Here is a 23,233-nt window from a genome sequence, read left to right as displayed (position 1 = left end):
TTCTAAGTCTAGGCAAATGCAAACTTGCTCCATGTTTGGTCTTAAGCACATCAAAATAACGAGGTCTAATATGACTCTTAACCTTATTACCACCAATGAAGTGTCTCATACCCCACGAGATGTTGGAATTTCTTCCATCTCTATGAGATACTCTCTCATGCAATTCATAACAATAAGGGTGAATATGACCACACATACCACAATGATGACGAATAAAAACAAGGTGTACAGGACGTACCTTCTTTTCTTTGACCGTACCAACTCTAGGAAGATTGAGAAGTACATCCTCATGTTGAATTTTTTGTTCTCTCTTTCCTTGAGTTCTTGTATCATGAGATATGGAAGCATTCTGTTTTTGCTCTTTCTTGTCACCAAAGCCAATGCCATTCTTGTCAGAACAAATTTGTTGAGACCCAATGATATTGTCCAAAGTCTTTGATTCTGTGTTTCAAAGACCAATGGTAGCCATAGCACACTTGAGTTCTTCATCTTTCTTGATCATTAGTTCTTCCAAAGCAACTTGAGACATCTTGAGGGTTTCAATCTTTTCTTCATATGTTGCATAGATTTGCTGTAGCTCATTTCTCTCTGTCTCACAAGTCAAGAGTTTTGCACAAAGAGCTTGTCGATCATTAGCTATCTTGATGGCATTAATCCTAGCCTCGGAAATCTCCTCATTTAGTTTGACATTCTTACTTTCACATGCTTTGAGTTTCATAGTGAGTTTGCCATTCAATTTGGATAACTTAAGAGATTCCTTATACAACTTTTCATAAGCTTGCTTAAGCTCTTCATCATCACTTCCCGAGAATTCATCATCAATGGCATTCTCAACCGGGCTCTTCGGATACTCTGTTTGTCCTTCAGTTTCGGAAGCCGCCATGAAAGCAAGAAATTATTTATGTCCCTCTTCGCATTGATCTTCGTTGTCACTTTCATCTTTATCAGATTCTGATTCGTCATCCCAAGTGATGGCGAGGGCTTTCTTCTTCTTCAAACAAGTGGGGCATTCTGAAGCAAAGTGGCTAAATCCTTGGTATTCATAGCATTGGACTCTTTCAGAGTTCCCTTGTATCTTTTCTTCTCCTTCTTGGCTATAGAATTAATTTTGAGTTTATCTTTGCCTTTAGATTTTTGGGTATGAGTAGATTCCAAAAGATTATAATTCTTTTTCAAAAAAGATTTTTTAAATTGTTTAACAAAAGCAGCCGTAATCTTGGAATTTATCTCACAATCCTCATCAGAATCCTCTCCGACTCTATGAGTACTACTAAAAGTAATATCTTTTTGAAATTCCTAGGTGCCTCATAAGTTTGGAGATTTCCAACCAAGTGATCCAGCTTGAGGTTGTCAACATCTTGAGCCTCTTCAATAGTCGTAACTTTTGGTTGGAACCGATCGGGCAAGGATCTCAAAATTTTTCCCACAACTTTGGATTCTGGTATTTTTTCACCTAAATTGAAGCTGGAATTTACAATGTCACTCAACTTCGCATAAAATTCATCAAATGTCTCATTATCTTTCATTGAAAGGTTTTTGAAACTAGACGTGAGCCTTTGAAGTTTTGAGCGTTTAACAGAAGGAGTGCCTTCATGAATAGTTTGTAAGATATCCCAAGCCTCTTTTGTGACTTCACAATTGTAAATACGACTAAACTCTTCAGGTGTGATAGCGCAAAAGAGAGAATTGATAGCTTTACTATTCCAGCTACTATTTTGGTAATCAATTGTGTCCCACTTATCGATTGGTTTGGGAAAAGTTACTCCATCAACGGTAATCGTCGGTTCAGTCCACCTATACATGACAAATTGCCAAACTTTTTCATCAATAGATTTTAAAAACGGTCTCATCCGAGCTTTCCAAAACGAATAATTGGATCTGTCAAGTAGGGGTGGTCGAACCATAGAATTTCCCCCACGAATTTAATCTATTATCATAAATCAAACAAGATCTCGCTCAAAAGTTTTAAAAAAACAAACGAGCAACCCGCTTTGATACCAATTGAAAAATCTAGAAATCCCCTAGATGTTGATTTGTGATTATGTATCAATTTTAAGCAGTATATAACAATCCCAATCAAACAATTAAGACAAATCGACACAACGATTTTACCTGGAAAACCACAATTGGACACCTTCAATTGTGATAAAAAAATCACGGGCAACAGCCACAAAACAATCCACTAAGAAGATATAAAGGAATTACACAGGTATATTCTCAATTACCTAGCGAATCCACGCCCGAATTGAACCAACCTTTATGTGTCTCTTCCAACCCCGTCTTCACCTCGGAATTGTCTTGACGATGAGCCACTCCAGAATCCACCAAAGCTTCAAGCTCGAATTCTTTAGAATTCACCGAAGAACAACTCTCTCTTTTGTGTAGAATAAACAAATAATCCTCTGATATATACTCTTTAAACCATGAGTTGAATACTCAATCAAAACATTAAAGAAAACTAGCAAAATATCCCTAGATATAAACCCTAGAACCCAAAAAGAAGATCTGGAGAAATAATCCTAAAATTTGACAGAAACACGTACTTATAGAAATCTGAATCGCGATGCTTGCTCGAGCGAAGACTTTCTCGCTCGAGTGAAGAACCAAAAACACGTGTTTTCTATAAGTGGCTTCGCTCGAGCCAAACAACCTGCGCTCGAGCGTAAAATCATCTTTCTCAGGTTTTCTGCAAGACGCAGCCTTGGCTTGAGCGAGAACTCCTTCGCTCGAGCGAGCAAGGGCGGACATGCAACTTTGAATGCAATTTTACATTTTGCATTTTGCTTCGGGGGCGCTGCCCCTCAACCCCGCCATGGCGTTGCCCTAGACCCGCAAAGGGGCACTGCCCCCTGGACCCCCGCGAGCTGACCGGGCAGCTCGATTCCCGTCATAATCAGCGAAGTGGCAATCTTGAAACCATTAACAACACAAACTTCTCTACAAGGCACAATTCCGGTTGGATTCGCATCTAAACACTCATAGCCTCACTGAAATAAAAAGTGCAAAAGCAAATACAATTTAAAGGAGTTTTTTCAAACGGGATTGCCAAGAATAAAAACCTAACAGTTCACAAGTAGTAAGCAATAACAGTTCAATGATAGAAAAGTTCACAGTTTGAAAACTCTGTTGTACTCTGTTTTGTTCTAAACTTTGCTTGGGCTTTCAATCTTCAATGCGGAGGATGGTGGTTGCGAAACACAGGAGAGAGGGCGAGAGAAGATTGGTTATCGTTGGTCACTAGAGGACAGAGGTGGCAGGAGGGCGGAGGAAATCGGTGGTCAGATCTCGTTGTCGGTGTAAATACTATCCAAACAATTAAACTAATTAGCACAAGCCCGAAATCAATTTGTCAAAAATATAAATACATACATATATCACAGATACATGCACATGCATATATGATTATCCAAACTGATTAGTTAAAAATTACCCAAACAAAACTCCCAAAACCCTCAAAATTCCTTCATTTGTAAATACAAAACATACTTATTGAATGATTTTTAACCTTATCATACTTACACAGCACGTATTGAAGAGATTTGTCAGAAAATTTATTTGGAAGTCTTAAATAATAAAATAAATTGATTAAAATCTTTCAACCAGACCCAAACGCTTATCTTTTAAATTAATGGTCAATCAAAACTAACGAAATTATACGTCTACGTGTGGAAGAAAAAAAAAAATGTAAAATGACACAACTTTGGTTGTTCATCATTATTTTCCTTTTTATTTTTAAATTGTTTTGTTTACACACAGTTTATGAATTTTGTGATTTATTTATAGGGAAAATATTACATTATTTTTAAATTTTTTTTTATAATTTTTCTTTTCCCTAATATCACTGAGATGTAATTACCCTTTATCTATAAAGAATAAAAAACAAAAATTATATACTATTATAATTATCATTGTAAAAAAGGTGTTTCATAATTTACCCGCCTTAATAGAGTATTAATATTATGGGTTGAATTTTTCTCAACTTCAAACTTAAATTTGACTGTTATGTTTGGGCTCATTGGGCGCACTACGGTCCTATTTCAATGATCAAATTCATTTTGTGGAGTTCTGTTTACGAATTGTAACATTTTCAGTTTATTGTGTTTGTCTAAAAAAAAAAAGAGAGAGACAAGTATAAACATATTTTTTTAAAATAGGCCATCTATTTTCCTTAAACAAACGTGTCAAAATGAAGAGATTACGATTATCGAAATTGACTTAATTTTTTTTTATATATGAATGATATATATAGAAAACTTTACAAAATAAACAACTTTGATCATCAAGACCCATGCTAGGCCCTACAAGTCTAAGCATGACACCGGTTAAGTTCAAATTTAAATTTGAGAGAAACTCAATCCTAATATTATTTAACTACTTGATTTTAAATTTTCTAAATTTATTTTTTACATTGTGTGATATATTGATAAATGTTTCACAACCATCTTATATGATGTTTGATTCACTAGAATGCAATGCAATAAAGTGATCATTCCATCATAATATTAATTTTCATATTTGATTCACTAAAAAAAATAGAAATTGTATTTTGAACAAAATCATCATTAACCTTTGAAAAGAAAAATATTTGAAAGCACATTTTTTTTATTTATTTTGAGAATTTACATGAGTTGAGAGTTAAAATTTTATCAATTGACTTTCGCATTTTTTTATATTGATAATTATAAGAATATAATTATTTATTTTTTATTCCTTATAAATAATAAACAAAGTGAATAAGGAAATACAAACCTTTTTTCATTCTATGTTTAACGAGAGGGGGGAATTTTGGTATTATTTTGGAAAGTAAAAGAGGTCAGTGTAATTGTTAAAATCATGAGAAAGATATTTGAAATTATGGTAAACCTCCGGAGGTAAGTATAATTTACCCTTCCTTTTCTTCTAAAGTTTTTTTCTTTTTCTTTTTTTTCTTTTGTTTTTTTTTTAAGGTAGGGGTGGCGTATTGTCATGGTCCACTCCACATGGTCCATGGATTGTTGTGGGTTGAATTGACCTCACTAATTAAAAAGCTTATTGAAATTATTTTAGAGAAATTATTTATAAAAAAGAAAAACTTTAGGATTGAGTTTTGTAATAAAATAAATCTTATATTTTTAATTTCATTAATTTAAACTTTAAATTTTTTATTTGTTTTCAATTTAACTTATATATCTATTTTCGTTAAGTAAAATTAATGAAATAATAGGTATTTTAATCATAAAACTCAATAAAAATTGTATTTCAAACATTTTACATATATTTATATTGTGTTTAATGACTAAAATATATTTTTTTATTGGTTTTAATTAACGAAAATAGTTAAATGGTTTAAATTAAAAACAAATAAAAATATTAGAATTTAAATTGATAAAATTAAAAATTCAGAATTTATTTTGTTACAAGATTATAACATTGGGATTTTTTTGTAATGTACTTCCCAACTTTTTTTTTTCTTTTTCTTTAAAGCTCTTTCTTTTTCCTTTTTTTTTTTTTCTTCTTTGGGTAAATTACACTGACACCTCTTGAGATTTCTGTTTAATACAGATCCCCCTCGCATTTAAAAAATTACACTTAATCCCTTATTAGATTAAAATGACATATTTGTCCTTTAATCTTTATACATATAAAATAATAAAATAATCATCTTCTTTAGTTTAACTCACACAAAAAATTTAATTTTTTTATTTATTTACTTTTCGTGTTTTTTTATTTTTACTAAATATTTTAAGCATTTTTATTTTATTTTTTAGATACACCTTAAAAAGTATAATATTTATTTATTTTTTTAAAATTCACCAAGTACAAAAAAATATATATATAAAAATTCAATATATTATCTTATTTTGTTGTATATAATAATTTTTTTTTGAAGTTTTTTGTACAAATTTTATACATTTTAAATATGTCTAGATTAAATTGATCTAATCTAGATATAATAGTGGAAATAAAAAAAATTATATTCATATATATAAAAATTTATACAAAAATATCATAAAAATATTGTGATAGTTATATTGTTATAAATATAAATCATGTTTATGGGTGTTTTGTTTTAAAGTGAAATGTCACAATTAAGTTATATCATTGTGTTTGAAAATTTTATATAAAATTTATGTTTGTATATCATCACTCAATAAGAATATGATTAGGTAGAATTTAATGATAAAAAGCTGTATAATGTAGTCATGATGATAGGAATCAGAAATGATAGGAAAAATGGTAAGATGGGCATTTAAAAAATTTTAGCACATGACATTAGTAATTTAAGAGATAATTTATAATAAGATTACAAACCTCAAGGAGGGAAATGCAATTTTTTAGGAGGTATCTGTATTAAATAAAAATCCGAGGGGTGTAGTGTAATTTACCCTTTTTCTCTTTTAACACTACATGGATTGTTGTAGGTTGAATTAACCTCACTAATTAAAAAGCTTATTCAAATTATTTTAGGGAAATTACAAAAAAAGAAAAAAAGAAAAAAATAGAGTTTGAATTTTGTAATAAAATAAATTCTATATTTTTATTTTTATCAGTTTAAATCTTAAATTTTTTATTTGTTTTTCATTTAAACAATTTGTCTATTTTCGTTAAGTAAAATTGATGAAATAACAGGTCTTTTAATCATAAAACTCAATAAAAATTGTATTTTAGACATTTTATGTATATCTACACTGAGTTTAATGACTAAAATGCTATTTTTCCTTTGATTTTACATAATAAAAATAGTCAAATAATTTAGATTGAAACTAATCAAAATATTATGATTTAAATTGACAAAATTAAAAATTCATTTTGTTATAAAGCTAAAATCTTGGGGTTTTTTTTGTAATTGCCCCAATTATTTTTTAAATATATTTTTTTGGTAAATTAATTTACAAAAATTGATCACAAGGCAATTAGTTTAAAGTAATTGAATTATTAAAAATTAATCACCAACTAAGTAATTTTATTGAATAATGAAAAATAGATTAATGCTTGGGAGTACTAAAAATGGAGCACTAGGGGGAACACTAATGAGGTGGCTCCCCTTTGATGTGATGGTTGTCTCTTTTTTTTTTTTCTCATTGGAACTTTTAGTGGTGGTTTTTTTTAGTGGTCTCAATCATTTCTGTAAAAAATATAAGTATGATTTTTGAGCTATAGTAATGTAGATGGCAGTTGATTTGAATACTACACATGTTGACAGTTAGGTGTCCAAAAACAGTGAGGTTATGTTTGTTTGGGCGGACTAGATTAGTTTGGATTAGTATTTTCATAACTAATAGTGCTACGATTACGAATCCTTTGGATTGTGTATCCTATCCTATGTTTGGATTGAGTTATGATTATAAAGAGAGATTAATAAAATATTATCTAATCCGATGTTTGTTTAAGGGGATTGGAATGGATAGGATATGGAACATCCAATATTAACAATAATACATTTATTATGGTTATTTGATAAGTTAGTCAAGACTTTGACTTAGTCTCTCAATTTATATTACACTCTCTATGTGAGATTGAATAATCCATCATATATGAGATACTATATCCAGATGAATTATTATTCCGTATTTCAATTTTTTAACCAAATATCGAATTAATAATTTTATTAGACTATTAATTTAATCCCAAGCATATATCCACCAAAACAAACGTGGTTCGACTGTATCACAGTTAGTGTAGCTCTGCATAGGAATAAACTTTAATCGCCTCAGAGAAACACTGAGATTGAGATAGGAAGAAAATTGTTTTGTATAGAAGTGGGGAGACGTGGCACTCTCCTCTCTACAAAATGAAGGGCTTGGGAATGATTTAAATAAGTAAATTTTTTAATTTTAAAAAATATATATATATAGAAAAATAAAAAAAAGTAATATGAGCTAAATAAGTGTAGATGCCAAACAAACTCAATGTTACTATTTAAAGAGTAGTTCTCCCTTATTATATTATATAATGTAAAGGTAAACTGAAAATTACACGAAAATAATATCAATTTTTTTTTGCGCAGCTCACTTTCCGTAAAAGTACCACCGCAAACCAAAAACAACATAGGAAAAACATGCTTTCCTGCCAGCATGACTCCTATAAATCCAAAGCACCAATGCCATGGATCGGAATGTATGTTGCAGCAGCATCTCTAATTTGCTTCTTAGCAATCGTTGCCGATGCTTTCTCTGCGTTCCGAAACAAAAAACTTTGGTTCCCGTGCAAATTCTTCACTATCAATGCCGCGACACTGACATTGTTAAGTGTAGCAATGAAGATGCCATTGGATTTGAGTAGCGACATGTACTATGGAGGAAGTGATATACTTGCAAAACTTAGCAGCACGGTCATGATGTGTATTGTAATAAGTAATTTTATGCCATCTTTTGGCCCCATGGATGATAAAGATATATTCACCAACATAATAGCCTTGAGTATTCTTATAATCACCGTGATTGTGAACATCGGCATCCAATTAGGTACTTGTTCAATTCCCAATGAAATACTAGTAGAACACGTTCTAGTTAATTTTTTCATGCTTCTGTTGTTGGTAGTATCAACTTTCTCGGCGATTAGTATTGCTATCACTAAAAAATATCTGGAATTGAAGTATAGTGAAATACACAAAAAAACATTAAGAGAACAAAATGGAAAGAAAATTACAGTTGAAAAAATGAAGGAAAATGTCAGCAAGTATTGGATGATGGCAGAAACTGGGAGCCCCCAGTTTGTGATGGCACGTTCTGTGACTTGCTCCGCTTCAGGGGTGATCTGTCTTATAGTTGCTCTAATTTTAGCAGAAGTTGAGTACCGAGTGTGGGGTATTGCTACAAGTTGGGATTCAGAATATGCGGGGTCAACATTTGTTATTTTTGTAATTCAGACTGCTACAGTAGGCGTGGGGATTATTGGTCCGGTATGTAGATGGTTTACTGTTATAAAATTCAAATGCTGCAAGAAAAGTACCGAAGGCTTCAAAACTGAGCTCAAACCAGAGAGTTATTGGATTAAGAGGTTGGTAGAATGGAAGAAGAGCTCCATAGTTTTTCAAATCCGTGGTCCGAAATTTAGAAAACTTGTCCAGCGCACAAAAAATTTAGTTTTGAACTTGTGTATAATGGTTCAGGTTATGATTGTGGTAGCAAGCAAATTAACTATTTTCATTTCCGTTTTTTTCATTCGCCCGCTCATGTCATGTTACCATTGTTGCTACAAGTTGTTAAAGAAGCTTCCATATAACTCAACATCCCCTATGAAGTCAGATATTGGCAATTATATTTTGCTTCTTGAAGGTGAAGAGGAACTTACTCAAAGTACCTTGAAAAACATTAGTAAAGCAGCAGATTGTTTCATCGTCAAGGCCAGAAAACAGCAGCCCAAAAATTTAATCAAGCTTCTTCAACAGAAATCTAAAGGCGGCTTCGAATGCATATTAGACTTTCACAGCGACAAAGTTCCATCGTTAGATTCTCAAGAACCTCCTAATTGCTGGGCTCTGCCATTGGTGACTCTAACATGCATCGCCATTGCAATTCCCAAAATCACTAAGAACAACTCTAACAGGCTTGTGCGCAGTGTGAGCGAAGGCCTCTCGTACGTCAGGCATGTTGACAAAACCATGGATACCAAAGGAAACCTCACAGACAGTAGAGATGCAGCTGATAAAGTGTGGTTAGGAGTTGAACTTGATGGCAAGTGGCTTGATGAAGATCTCACCAAAATAGCTCCCAAAGAAACATCTTGTAGAGAGACTTTTCAAATACTTGCTGATTGTGCTCAAAAAATTGTCATAAAATACAAGGCAGATATCAATGGAAGCCCCGACGAGAACCCTACCAGTTGGCCCATTAATGTTATAGCAGCTAATTCCATGTACAAAATTTGCAAATCTCTATTGCTGGATGATGAAGGTAACAATCACCAAATAAATCAAGACAAATTGTTCAAGAAATTATTTGACATGACCGCAGGTATGCTTCTTCTTTTTCTTCTCTTTTTTTAACAGAGGGTATTTGAGGCTTTTCTTTGTACTTTTATAGTCACCCGACCCATGGCAATTACTGAGCACAAACTCTGAGGGTGGCCTCAATAGAATCAAGCAGTTTATAGGAGATTTGAACTCGTGACCTACGCTTTGTCAGACGCTTATCACGACTTAACTTGATACTTCTATTGTCAACTCACCTGCGTGGTGTTATGTGATTACAGCTATACTGGGCGCTTGCCTTGTCAACTTACCTGGTGTTATAACCATGAAGTGCTTTTCTAGTGCCATTGAAAAGAGGGAGGAGAGTGTCCGGCTAGCAGCTCAACTTCTCGGTGAAACTGAAGAGATTCTGAAAATTTTTGAACAACACGAACTACTCCACCTACATAATGCTGATCAATTTGCAAGTATTGATGAGTGGCGTGCAAAAATGGGGCAAGCAAATCCCTTTGCTTCCCACTCTTCATCCAAAAACAATTTGGTTGCTTCTGGTTCAGGTGAGTTGGCTATAGAGATTGAGTTGGAAGCCTAATTCATTCATCACTGGCTAGTTTTAATAAGCTTTGTAGTATTAAGTTTGTGTTGTCTTAATTTTGATATTATTCAGATTTCAAATGTGTAAGAATTTGATTTTGATATCATTTGAACGAGTGTGTAAGAACTATATTTAGATATTTGAACTTCTGGTTGCATTGCATAGTTGTAACTATAAAGAAACACTGTTCTTGAATTTTATATGTTAAAATAACCATAACCAACCTCTTAACCAAATTTCGTTCCAAAAAAAAAAAAAAACTTCTTAACCAAATTATTTTCAACATGAGAATTGTTCATGGCTGCAAGCGTGCATTGGGCAAGACAATCCTTTTAATTAATGATTGTTCTATTAGGAAATTAATTTCTTAGCCAAACCATGTTGGTTGTTCCTTTTAATTTTTACTTTATAGTATTCTTCGTCTGTCACCTCTTATGCAATTAGTACCCAAAAACAAAAAAATACTCTTAGAGTTAAAAGCAAAGTCGAATTGACTTGAAGGAAAAGAGGGCAGGGAGGAGAAGGTTTTCACAGGTAGGCTGAAAGCTTTTGCTCTCCAGAATGATTTGTTAAAAATTGGCATGATGTCATACCATCAATAACTATTTCACCCATCATTCTAATATTTAATTTTTAGGGAAAATTGCATTCATAGGAATAGTGGCAAAAAAATTACATTTTGAACAATAGGTCAAACTTTTTTTTTTAATGAAAGCATTTCTCGATTTCGAATTGAACCTCTGTTTCTTTCAGCAGAGAACATTTTTTCTACTTAAAACGTTGTTTCGTTTCCATTCTAAATTGTAGTCCTTCATGTTCCACACTGTTTTAAGTATCGTTAGGTAGGGCACAAAACAAAATAGATGATTGCAAAAAAGGGTGTTTGTTATGGTAAAGGCTTGTTCATGGACTATAACGAGTGTGACAATAAAGAGATGGGGGATAAGCAAGATCCATAGTTGAATGATAACTATGATGAGCTCTTGCAAGGTGATGATGAAAGTCAATCGAAAATAAAAAATGAAAGTCAATCGAAAATATTTTTAATGGTGAATCGGAAATAACTTATTTTAAATAAGTCTATTTGGACAGAAAATACTTTTCACTTTTAGAAGGTGAAAAGTATTTTTTGAATTAAAATTTTATTCATTCCACCGCTACCATCACCAAATATAAAAAAATATTTTCCAAAAAAAAAATTTCTATAGACAATATTTTTTATTACAAATATTTTCCGTTCAACAAACGGAGCAAACTTATTTTACTTCCTAGAAGGCTGACTATTATGATTGGGTGTGGTTAAAAGTATGGATATTCACAATTTTTTTTATCCCTTCGACATATCTACATGGTCATTTATGTTCATAGCTAATGCATGTTCAACCTAAACTTTATTCGATTGAATTTTAACAAAAATATATGAAATAGATGATTTAAATTGAAAATAAATTAAAAAATTTAAATTTAAATTTATAAAATTAAAGATTCAGAATTTATTTTATTAAAAAGTCCTTAGAGTTCTCTTTTTTCTTTTTCTTTTTTGTAATTTTTCCATATTTCCTTGATAGTAATTACTATAAACCCAAATTTTCTTGAAAAGTTATTTCTTTCTCATGGCTTGGACTTCCTTTGTGTGTGTGGTAACTTTTTCGACTTTTTTTGTTTTTTTTATCGATCCCATTACGTAGCTCGAAATTCGGTGGCCCGAATTTGGCTCGACACCAAAACGACGTCGTTTTGGTGTCTTTTTTTTTTTTTTTTTTTTTTTTTTTCCGTGTTTTTCTGAACTGAAGAAGAAGAAGAGAAGGAGCAACCCAGATGATGGTATTCAAGCAATTTGTTCTTGATGATGTTTCAGAGAAACCCAGATTAAACATCATCACAAAAATTTGTTCAGAAAAAATTTGTTCACGAAAAAATTTGTTCATGAATTTTTTCTAAAAAAATTCGTTCCATAATCGACACAAAAATTTGTTCAGAAAAACCCAAATCAAAAACAGCTTTTTCTTCATCAAACCCACTGAAAACTTGTAAATATGATGAAGATTAGGCACTTGCTAATTTTATGATAAAATCTTCTTTCCCATATTGCAGAGTGCTGCTATAAGTTTTTCAAACCCACTGAAGCTTATTTCCAAGAAAGAAGAAACAAGTTTTTTAAACCCAAAATCATCAAAACAGATATTAAAATAGATTCAGATATTAAAATTTACAGAAAACATATTCAGATATACAACATCAACATCATCAAAACAGATTCAGATATACAACATCAACAATTTTTTTTTTGTTTTTTTCAGATCCAGAACAAGTAAAAAATAAATAAATATACAAAAAACAAATTCAGATCTAGAACTAAAAAAAAAAAAAAATACTCATCATCTCCAAATCAACATCATCATCTTCTTCAGATCAACATCATCATCTTCAGATCGGTGATGGCAGTCGCCGGTGATGGCGGTGATGGCGAGCGCCTCTGATGGCGGTGATAGCACCGATGATGACTCTTCCTCTTCTTTTCTTCTCCTCTCTTCCTCTTCTTTCTCTCTTCCTCTTTTCTCCTCTCTCTCTCTCTTTTCTGTCTTCTGATTCAAAAAGCAAGAAAAAGAAAAAGAAAAAGAAAAAGAAAAAGAAAGAAAGAAAAAAAAAAGTAGACAAAACGACGTCGTTTTGTCTATTCGAGAAAAAGAAAGAAAAAAAAAAAAAAGTAGACAAAATGACGTCGTTTTGTCTATTCGAGCCACATTTCTCAAGCTACCAATCTTATCGTTTTTCTATTTAATTTTACATGATGAGAATAGGACAAAAAGTTGTCTTGGCTCAGTGACACTCCTTACAACCCGAGAGAGTACCCATCCACCAGTTCAATCTTTTGAGCATTTGGATTTTGAAAGAGTGTATTAGAAGGAAAAAAAAAAAAAAAAAACCCCAATAATTTCAATTATAGCAACAGTTTCAGGACGCAATTCGCTTGCTTGAAACACAATTAGCATGGAAGGGGTTCCAATACTTAGGAAAAAGAAAAAAGAAAAAAGAAAGTGTGGATTGACGAGCATGAGTCTGTCCCACAGTGTGGTTCTTTCTTTCTTTTTTATTTTATTTTTTATTTTTTTATGGATATTTTAAAAAAATAGGTTAATGGTTTTCTTACTCAATTAGCTATTCTGAATGCATATTGCCATTGAAGAAGTACAAAGAGAGAGAAACATGTGCTGTCAGAACCACACAAAAAAAAAAAAAAGTGACAACACCTAGTGAAAGGATAAATGAATAATCAGCAATGATTCAAAATGTTCAAATGGGTTGAAGCCAAATTGTGATCAAAGTACTTCCAAGGGAACTTGAAGTATGCATACAATCATGCAGGTCGTCATCACAGCATATTAAAAGTGAATCATCGTCCTCATCTTTATACTTGATAATGTAAGTTCCGGCCTTCAGATTCAGCCTCTTTGCCACTTGCTGCTGTAACTCTTCAATTCCTAATGACGAAGAGCGCTGAAACTTCATTGCTTTTTGGACATATTTTGCCTTTACTGTCACATTAGATGCATCTTGGGTTGCCTTAACATGTTGCTTGGTTCAACCAACTGTAATTGAGGCTTGATTAGAACTCGGACAGTCTCTCTTACTGGATTCTGAAATTCCATGTTGATTAACACCTCGGACAGTTTTATCAGAGGGGGAATGATTATTCTTGAGTACCTTGCAAGGTAGCCACCTGTCAATACCATATTCCCTACAAACACGCTTAAATGTAGATTGACTCCTACAAAACAGGAAGGGGAAAAAAAACACATTTTGGATTAGAAACACTATTGTCTGTTACCTACAGCCAAACAAAAATCTTTCTACATAGTGAGTTAATTGATAATAAAATGAGCAAGATCACAAACAATAATATCATTTTTGGAGTGTGTAAACTTACTGCCAAGGCTACTCGCAGCATCTTCAACTTTCATTCCAGAATGGCATTGGGGATCCTCCAAACTAATTGGAATTCCAGGTTTTCTGGGTTCCCTTCCCTCTCTGACGTTTTTGTTTTGCTTTTCTTCTGTACATCAGTACCATGTATGTTGCTTTGCTCCACACTGTGCCTTCCCTTGTTTATGGCATCCATAGATTCCTCATTTGAGGAACCCAGCTGCATCATCTCTCTTATATTTTGCAAGGCATCGCATAGGGGACTATCTATTAGTTTGGGGTGTCTGCATAGAATCAAGTTTCTCAACATTGCAAAAATCAATAACTTCAATATATAAATCTTGTCTCAGTTTTTCTCCAGTAGCAAGCTTAAAACCTTTCAATAATGGTTTCATTGCTCCCGATATCGTGCTCAATGACGTTGGCAGGTCTCCACGGTCTTTGTTGATTTGGGGCAGAAAGAACTCTAGTATGTACTCATAATTTCTAGTGTAAGGACTCTGCAAGCAAATTCCAAAACAACTGGTCAATCCAAACTTGCGTGCATAATGTGCTAGGGGATAGTCAGCTATGCTGAATCTTGTTATATCTGAGCAGAATAACAATTTATGAGATGAAAGCACCCTCCCAACGACCCCTTGCCCCTTTCATAAGTGATGGGATTGACAGGCATCCAAGAAAGTATAACCCTCATACGGCCACTCTGTTGTGGATCGGGGGCACACCAGGAAACACACACAAGCAATAACACAAGAGATTTAACGGGGTTCGACAAGTCACCTACGTCCACGGGCAGCGGATTTCACTATATGGAGAAATGGAAGAATTACACAATTCACTCACTGACCGTATTCTCTCTTGAACTCACCACTCACCACATTTCCCTCTGCTCTCTCTACCTCTATTTATACACTGAGAAGGGAGACAGCTGGTTGGCCTTGCACATGGCCAGCTGGTCATTCAACAAAGGTGGATCGTCTACCTTTGCGGCTTGTCGGTTGGCAGCCGCAATCGAGGACATTGTTGGAGCTGACTTCACATTGGAAGGAAATCATCCCTCACATGGGGTGATATCAACAAATCACCCCCTCGACCCATGTGAGGTGATCCAATGCACACACTGCTGCTAATCTTGTCACGCCCAAATTTAACATAGTCTGCATCTCCTCACTGAGACGCTGCATCCCCTGAAGCTAGAGATAATACACCAGAGATACAAAAGGAGGAGGGAATCCTACATCCTCAACTCACACCACTCTCTGATTTGGAGAGAGCCTCTGCTCCTATCTCCCATAGATTTCTTCCACGCTTCCTGTCTCAGATGTCTTCACCTGCTATGCCTGAACTTATGTAACCAAGATATCATACACCTCCTGATTGGATGTCCTGCACCCCCTGCTGGGATGCCCTTGACTATTATGCCTTTGCCCTCTGTCCATAGTGATCGATCAACACTGCCTTGCACCCGAAGGTGCTTAGTTTCGAGAGATGTTGACCGAGTCCAAACAATGTTGGAACTTGATCCCAGAAACCACTTTTGTGAGCATATCGGCCTTATTATCTGCAGTACTAATTTTTTGAAGCAGAATATCTCCTTCATTCACAATTTCTCGGATGAAATGGAAACAAATATCAATGTGCTTGGTGCGGGAATGATGAACCTGGTTCTTTTCCAAACAAATGGCACTCTGACTGTCACAGAACACCTCAACGTGCTTCTGAACAATACCCAAGTCCTCAATTAACCCATGTAGCCAAATAACTTCCTTAAAGGCTTCTGTCATTGCCATGTACTCTGCCTCTATAGTAGACAAAGCCACCGTTGACTGAAGCGTTGACCTCCAACACACCGGCCCTTTAGCAAGCATAAATAAATACCCTGTTGTTGATCGGCGTTTGTCCAAGTCAGCAGCATAATCTGAGTCCACATATCCAACCAGATTCTGTCCGAGTTGGTTATCTCTCTCGAACTTCAATCCCAGATTAACTGTGCCATGTATGTACCTTAGGATCCATTTCACTGCCTGCCAGTGATCTTTTCCTGGATCATGCATATACTTGCTTACCATACTCACATCATGTGAGATGTCAGGCCTTGTACAAACCATAGCATACATTAATGCACCAACTGCATTTGCATATGGAACTTGTGCCATATGCTTCCGTTCTTCTTCTGTGCGTGAAGACATCGAAGCACTGAGCTTGAAATGAGGGGCCAATGGTGTATTCACAGCTTTTGTTTTCCCATTTATGCCAAATCTATCTAACACCTTTTTTTAGATACTGGGTTTGTGTCAGACAAACTGTCACAACCCAAACCCGCCCCTATGGGTTTAGTACTGTAACCGGCTAGTAATCCGTGATTACCGAAGGCCTACTAAACAGTAAGGACAGTAATACAGAGTACAGGGGCTGGCAGAAGCCAAAACAGTAATAAAAAGATGTCCAATGAGCTATGACAGTCCGTATGCAAAAAGACTTTTCATAACATATTCACATTCAGAACTAAAAACAGTATATACACACATCATTTACAGGCATTCGGGTTAGGGACCAAATCCCTGCCATAACAGTCTAGTACAAATATCATTCAGTCTATACATAACAGAGACAGGTAGGGTGAATCTGAGATACCCCAAAAGCAGCCATAGCTTGAACAGATCTGGAACCTCGAAGTGAGGCACAAAGGTTGGCTTGACAAAACAAGGGCTTAGCTTGACGCTTCTAGCAATGGTCCGGTGCCTGGACACCTACATATATATATGAGCAGTGAGCTAATGCCCAGTGAATAACATATGCATAAAGAGGTTAAAAATGAATGTCTTTTAAGTATTTAAAACAGTCATTTACAACAGTATATCAGTCATTCAGTCTGTGGCTCATATTTCATGCTATAACAGTCATTTATAAACCATAATAGTCATATGTGGTACATTCAATAGCAAACAGTATAGTAGGTCTTAATAGACCGAACAGTCAGTTGATGGCCATCATATCAGTAAACCATAGTGATTCCAACATGGGAACCGACAGAGATCTCTGTAACAGTAGCAGTAACAGTTCAGTAACAGTAAATTGCTATGGATGCCATGAATACAGTTCGCAAATAGGACAAACGTTCATTCAGTAAACAGTGTCATTTCATAAAGTAGTACAGTCATTTGTTCAGAAAATATCTCAATTGAACATATCTTTACAACATTGTTACTCACAGAGTTCTGGGCTACAGATAAGCTAGTGCGCGTCCTTGGATGCCAACTCTACACAATTACAGGATGAACACACACTAAGTCACATACTTGGGAATCGAAGACTTAGTCCCTACTTAGACTCGGTGTGGTTTTACATCAATATCCTCATTAAGATGCCTTAGACTAGGCCTAAGAATGCCTAGGATGGAATGACGATGCAAAGATGCACTTTTAAACACTTTCCAAAATTTTCAGAAAACAGGGGTCATGCTCGAGCGTGGCTTTCTATGCTCGAGTGGACATGCAGACAAAGGATCTCCGCTCGAGCGTGACTTTCTTCGCTCGTACGGACTGTAAACTACAGTAAAAGTACTGGATGCATGAAATTCACGCTCGATTGGCGCTCGATCAACGCTCAAGCGTGAGACTCAAGTCCTCGCTCGAGCGTGCATTCCTTCGCTCGAGCGGACTGTAAATACATGCAAAGTACTGGATACACGCATTTCACGCTCGAGTGTCATTTTCCCCGCTCGAGCGGACTGCATGAACACAGGTTGCACGCTTGAGTGTGGAGTTCCCCGTTCGAGCATGAGTCCAAATTCTGGAAAGTCCAGATTGAACCTTCAAGCTCAAAATCAATTTTAAATGTACCAAATTCGATCCTCTTGGGCTAATTTTCTAGAAAACTCTTGTAAACTCATAGTATAACATGTTTTGAAGATCAATTTGCAAAATCAAAGCCCAAAGGTAGTTCAATCAAACACAATTTCAAGGAAAACCTCAAGACATGATGAACATATGACTTGCAAGTGTTCTAATGCACTCAAAGCTTCTAATACATGCTCCAAAGAGCCAATTTTCTTAAACACATGGTGAATTCATGGATCATAACAATAATATGGACATGCATGCAATAATTTCCATGGAAACAACCCTAAACTCATTAATGTGCACATGCATGCATGAATTAGCTCACTATTCAACTCTTCAAAATTAAATCTTGACTTTGAACTTCAAATCTCCATGAACCATGCAAGATAATACCTAAATGCACAAACAAGAAGGTACATGTCCTACCTTAGGTCTTGAATTCAAGAAGGGAAGCTCAATTGTGCAATCTACACTTCAATTCCTCTAAATTTCCAAGGAAAAATGATGAACTCAAGTTTTGTCCCTCTCACTCCCTCTCTAGTCGATTATGAGTCTCAGGAAATGGAAGAGATGATGAAATGGTATGTCTAAGTGTATGAATTGAGCCTCAAGATGTTAATAAAAGTGGCCCACTATATGGCATTCTGGTAAATAAAGCCAACTTATGTAATTTATCATTAATTAACCCAATTTAGTCATACCAAATCACATTTCAATTAAATTTATCATAAAATCACATAAATTCTAATTAGCATAAAACATTAATCAATTTCGGATTCGGCCGCCGATAAGGCCTTCAATTTGCAGTTTAAACATAATACATGAACATATAATTTAGCAGTCAAGCAGATAGACATGCATTTAAACTAATACACTCCATCAATCAGTTCAGAATTTCAGTCAATCAGTCAGTTAACATGCCTAATCATAGATTAGCACTAATCAGTGGTGAGGGTTGTCACACAAACCGTGCCCTTCTTCCTGTCTCTCTTGATCTCCATGCCAAGAATTTTCTTTGCTTCTCCCAAATCCTTCATTTCAAACTCTCTTGCCAACTGTGCCTTGAGTTTGTCAGTCTCCACCTTGCTCTTAGATGCAATTAACATATCATGAAGGAACCATCTAGAAGCGTACAGAAATATACACAATGATCAAATTGACTTCTTTTGTATTCTTTCCATATCATGAACCGATCAAATCTTTTGTACCATTGTCTCGGGGATTGCTTCAATCCATACAACAATTTGTTCAGCTTACAGGCCCAAGTCTCTTTTTCCAACAACTTTGAAACCATCTGGCTGGGACATGTATATCTCCTCTTCAAGATCTCCATGTACAAAAGCAGTTTTGACATCGAGTTGGGCGAGCTCGAGATCAAACTGTGCAACCAAAGCTAGCAAGATACGAATAGACGTGTGCTTCACAACAGGTGAGAATACCTCATTGTAGTCTATTCCTTCCTTTTGGGCATAGCCTTTAGCTACCAATCTAGCTTTGAATCTGATGTTGTCTCTGTCTGGGATGCTTTCTTTCTTAGTGTAAACCCATTTACACCCAATTACTTTCTTGCCTTTTGGAAGTTGCACCAACTCGCAAGTCTGGTTCTTGTGAAGTGACCCGATATCTTCATCCATAACCTCCTTCCAATTAACACTTTTTGCATTCTGCACGGCTTCTTTGAAAGTGCAAGGAACATTGTCTTCAATGATTGGAAGTGCATAGGCTACCATATCGGTCATCCAACCGGGTTGCTTAGTAACCCTTTTTCCTTTCCTGATTGCAATGGGTTCTGATTGTTGTGGGGCCTCTGGATCTTCATTTTCATCTGAACTCTCTTCAGAGCTATCCACTGAGACTTCGTCAGGATGGTCGATTGGCTGACTAGTCTTTGCTGGAGTCTCAAACTCCACCTGCACTGACTTCTTCAATGCTTCATCATTTTCTTGACGATTTGGTTGCTTCAGCATTGTAGACTCATCAAAGGTAACGTCTCTTCTAGTGACAACTTTCTTTGATTCAGGGCACCAGAGTCTATATCCCTTGACACTGTCACTGAAGCCCAAGAAGATGGCTTTCTTAGCTCTTGGATCCAACTTAGATTCTGTAACATGAAAATAAGCTAGACATCCAAAGATACGTAGCTGATCATGATCAGTAGCTGGCACTCCTGACCATACCTCCATAGGAGTCTTGCCATCTAGTGCTGCAGTAGGTAGTCTGTTGACAAGATGACGAGCATAGTTCAATGCCTCGCCCCAAAATGCCTTGCTCAATCCTGAATGTGACAGCATACACCGGACTTTCTCCACCAAAGTACGGTTCATGCGTTCTGCAACTCCATTTTGCTGCGGTGTTCCAGGAACTGTGAAATGTCTCACTGTCCCTGCATTCTGGCAAACCTCTAAGAAGGGATCTGATGTGTATTCCCCACCATTGTCAGATGTGAGCTTCTTGATCTTTCTGCCTGTCTGGGTCTCAATCATTTTCTTCCACATAAGAAAGACGTCTAAGACTTCGTCTTTGTGCTTCATTATGTAAATCCAAACTCTTCTTGAGAAATCATCAATGAACGACACAAAGTAGTGTTTACCTCTCAATGAAGCATTCTTGGAAGGACCCCATACGTCGGTGTGAACATAGTCTAGAATCCCTTTGGTACGATGAATAACTGTACCAAACTTGATTCTTGTTTGCTTGCCCAGTACACAATGCTCGCAGAACTCAAGCTTCCCTGTTTTGGCGCCTTTCAACAGGCCTTGCTTTACCAATCCTTGTAAAGCCTTCTCACCGACATGCCCTAGGCGCATGTGCCAAAGTCTGGAAGTGTCTGATACATCATCTTCTGAGCTGGTGGAGACGGCCACTCTCCCTGTGACTGTAGAGCTGTCTAGGAAATATAAATTTCCCTGTCGAGTACCTTTCATTGCAACAAATGCTCCTCGAACAACTTTGAAGACTCCACCTTCCATAGTTACTCTGTAACCTTTGGAGTCTAAAACTCCCACTGAGATGAAATTCTTTGTCAAAGCTGGTACATACCGAACATCTTCAAGAATTCTGATTGTTCAATCATGTATCTTCAGTCGAATTGTTCCAATTCCCTTTGTCTAGCAAGCTTGGTCGTTACCCATCAGCATAACTCCTCCATCGAACTCTCGTAAGCTCGAGAACCACTGCTTGTTCGGACACATGTGGTAGGAACATCCGGAATCTATAATCCATTCATCAGACTGGCCATATGATGAAACTATGAAGGTTGATCCTTCACCATTATCTTTATCTCATGCAATGTTCACCTTTTCTTCTTTCTTGTCTTTATTGGGACAATCTTTTGCGCCTAATGCCCCTTCTGGCGACAAGCAGCACACTCGTCTTTTGCAAGACGTCTTCTATCCAATGATTTCCCTCTGGATTTTGAGCGAGACTTTCCTCACCTTGTATATCTCCTGTTATTTGTTCTGCCTCTAACTGTCAATGCCTCAGATGCTGAGTCCCTGTTTGCAGGTTTATCTTTCCTACTGAACTCATTATTTACCAAGGCGTTTGCAACATCAACATACTTGATCTTTTGTTTACCGTACAGTAAAGTGGTAGTGAGATGATCATATGAGTCAGGTAATGAATTTAACAATAACAGTGCTTTATCTTCATCACCAATATGATCATCCAAGTTCTTCAAATCGGTGAGAATTTTGTTGAAATTGTTTAGGTGTTCGTTCATTGAAATACCTTTCTTATAGTCGAAACGAAACAACCTCTTTTTCAAGTAAAGCCGGTTCTCAATGCTCTTTGTCATGAACTTATCTTCCAGCGCCTTTCAAAACTCCTTCGCAATATCACATTCTGTGAAGGCGTACTTCTCCTCTTTTGCAAGGCAAATTCGGATGGAACTGTAGGCCAGGAGATTCACCTTCTCCCATTCTATCCCGTCCAGGTCATCTGGTTTGTCTCCTAGAATGAAGTGCAGGTTCATCTGGACAAGTATATCTTTAACTTCGCATCTCCACATGCCGAAGTTGCTGCTTCCATCAAACGTTTCTACCTCGAACTTAGCACGAGACACCAGGGTCTAATGCCTAGAGTTGCTTGTAGTCGCTGGATTACTTATGGACTCGGTTGATCTGGACTTGGTTGATCTGGTCTCTGTAGATTCTGCCACTAAACTATTTTTTTTAGAAACTCTGATTCAAAAAATTGACCGTACGAATGTGTCCGGAATACTCCAAATAGTTAGAAAACACTATTTGATCGTCAAAAACGGACTCCGAATGACTTAGATCTGGCCAAAATAGTTTGGACGATTCAGATCTGTAGAATCTGATGCGTCTGAGAGGCATCAGATAATTACTCCAGAACGGCGCGGTCAACGGCGGCTCAGCGGCACGGCTTGACTGGCTAGGTCAATGACTCAATCAACGGCTTTGGCGATGACGTGGCAGACACGTGGCAGATGACGTGGCAATCCTATTGACGTGGCTGCTGACGTGGTTGATGATGTAGCAATATGCTGACGTATCGATGACATGGTGGCTGACGTGGCTCGTCTTCTCCCTAGAGACGCACGCGTGGCACGTGGATGCGCGTGGTGTGATGCGCCGACAGTCAACTGGCACGTGAGGGCGCGTGGTGAGAGTGGACTTCACTCTCTTTCTTCAAAGGGTGTGTGACGGTGCGTGGATGGTCTTCTAGGGCTGGTCTTTGCTGTTCTGGACTCCTCTCTAGGAGTTCTTGCTCCTACTGTGCTCAAAAGTTGATTTCGAGCACTTCGAAATCTGGGCACTTTCGGAAAAAAATTCGATTTTTCACCACCCGAGCTCTGATACCAATTGTTGTGGATCGGGGGCACACCAGGAAACACACATAAGCAATAACACAAGAGATTTAACGTGGTTCGGCAAGCCACCTACGTCCACGGGCAGCGGATTTCACTATATGGAGAAATGGAAGAATTACACAATTCACTCACTGACTGTATTCTCT

The 23,233-nt window shown here is 36.1% G+C and overlaps 1 protein-coding gene across 1 annotated transcript; it reads left to right on the top strand.

Annotated features, from left to right (window-relative positions):
- The first annotated feature begins 7,653 nt into the window (after positions 1-7,653).
- Positions 7,654-10,646, top strand: LOC114282397 (uncharacterized). The gene is made up of 2 exons (XM_082875256.1): positions 7,654-9,935; positions 10,174-10,646. The coding sequence occupies exons 1-2, from the start codon at positions 8,039-8,041 to the stop codon at positions 10,482-10,484; spliced, it is 2,208 nt and encodes a 735-aa protein (XP_082731382.1). The 5' UTR covers positions 7,654-8,038; the 3' UTR covers positions 10,485-10,646.
- Positions 10,647-23,233: the final 12,587 nt, after the last annotated feature.

Source organism: Camellia sinensis, chromosome 6, assembly GCF_055761805.1.
Source record: "Camellia sinensis isolate YWXY chromosome 6, ASM5576180v1, whole genome shotgun sequence".
Lineage (NCBI taxonomy): Eukaryota > Viridiplantae > Streptophyta > Magnoliopsida > Ericales > Theaceae > Camellia > Camellia sinensis.
Note: the sequence above shows the minus strand (reverse complement) of the source record. Positions and strands in the feature narration are given on the sequence as shown.

What these genes read in the sequence shown, in the direction of transcription:
- LOC114282397 (XM_082875256.1), top strand. Translation starts at nt 8,039, where the DNA reads ATGCTTTCCTGCCAGCATGACTCCTATAAATCCAAAGCACCAATGCCA. An exon ending in ATTATTTGACATGACCGCAG is followed by an intron (nt 9,936 to 10,173) that starts GTATGCTTCTTC and finishes ATGTGATTACAG; the next exon opens with CTATACTGGGCGCTTGCCTT.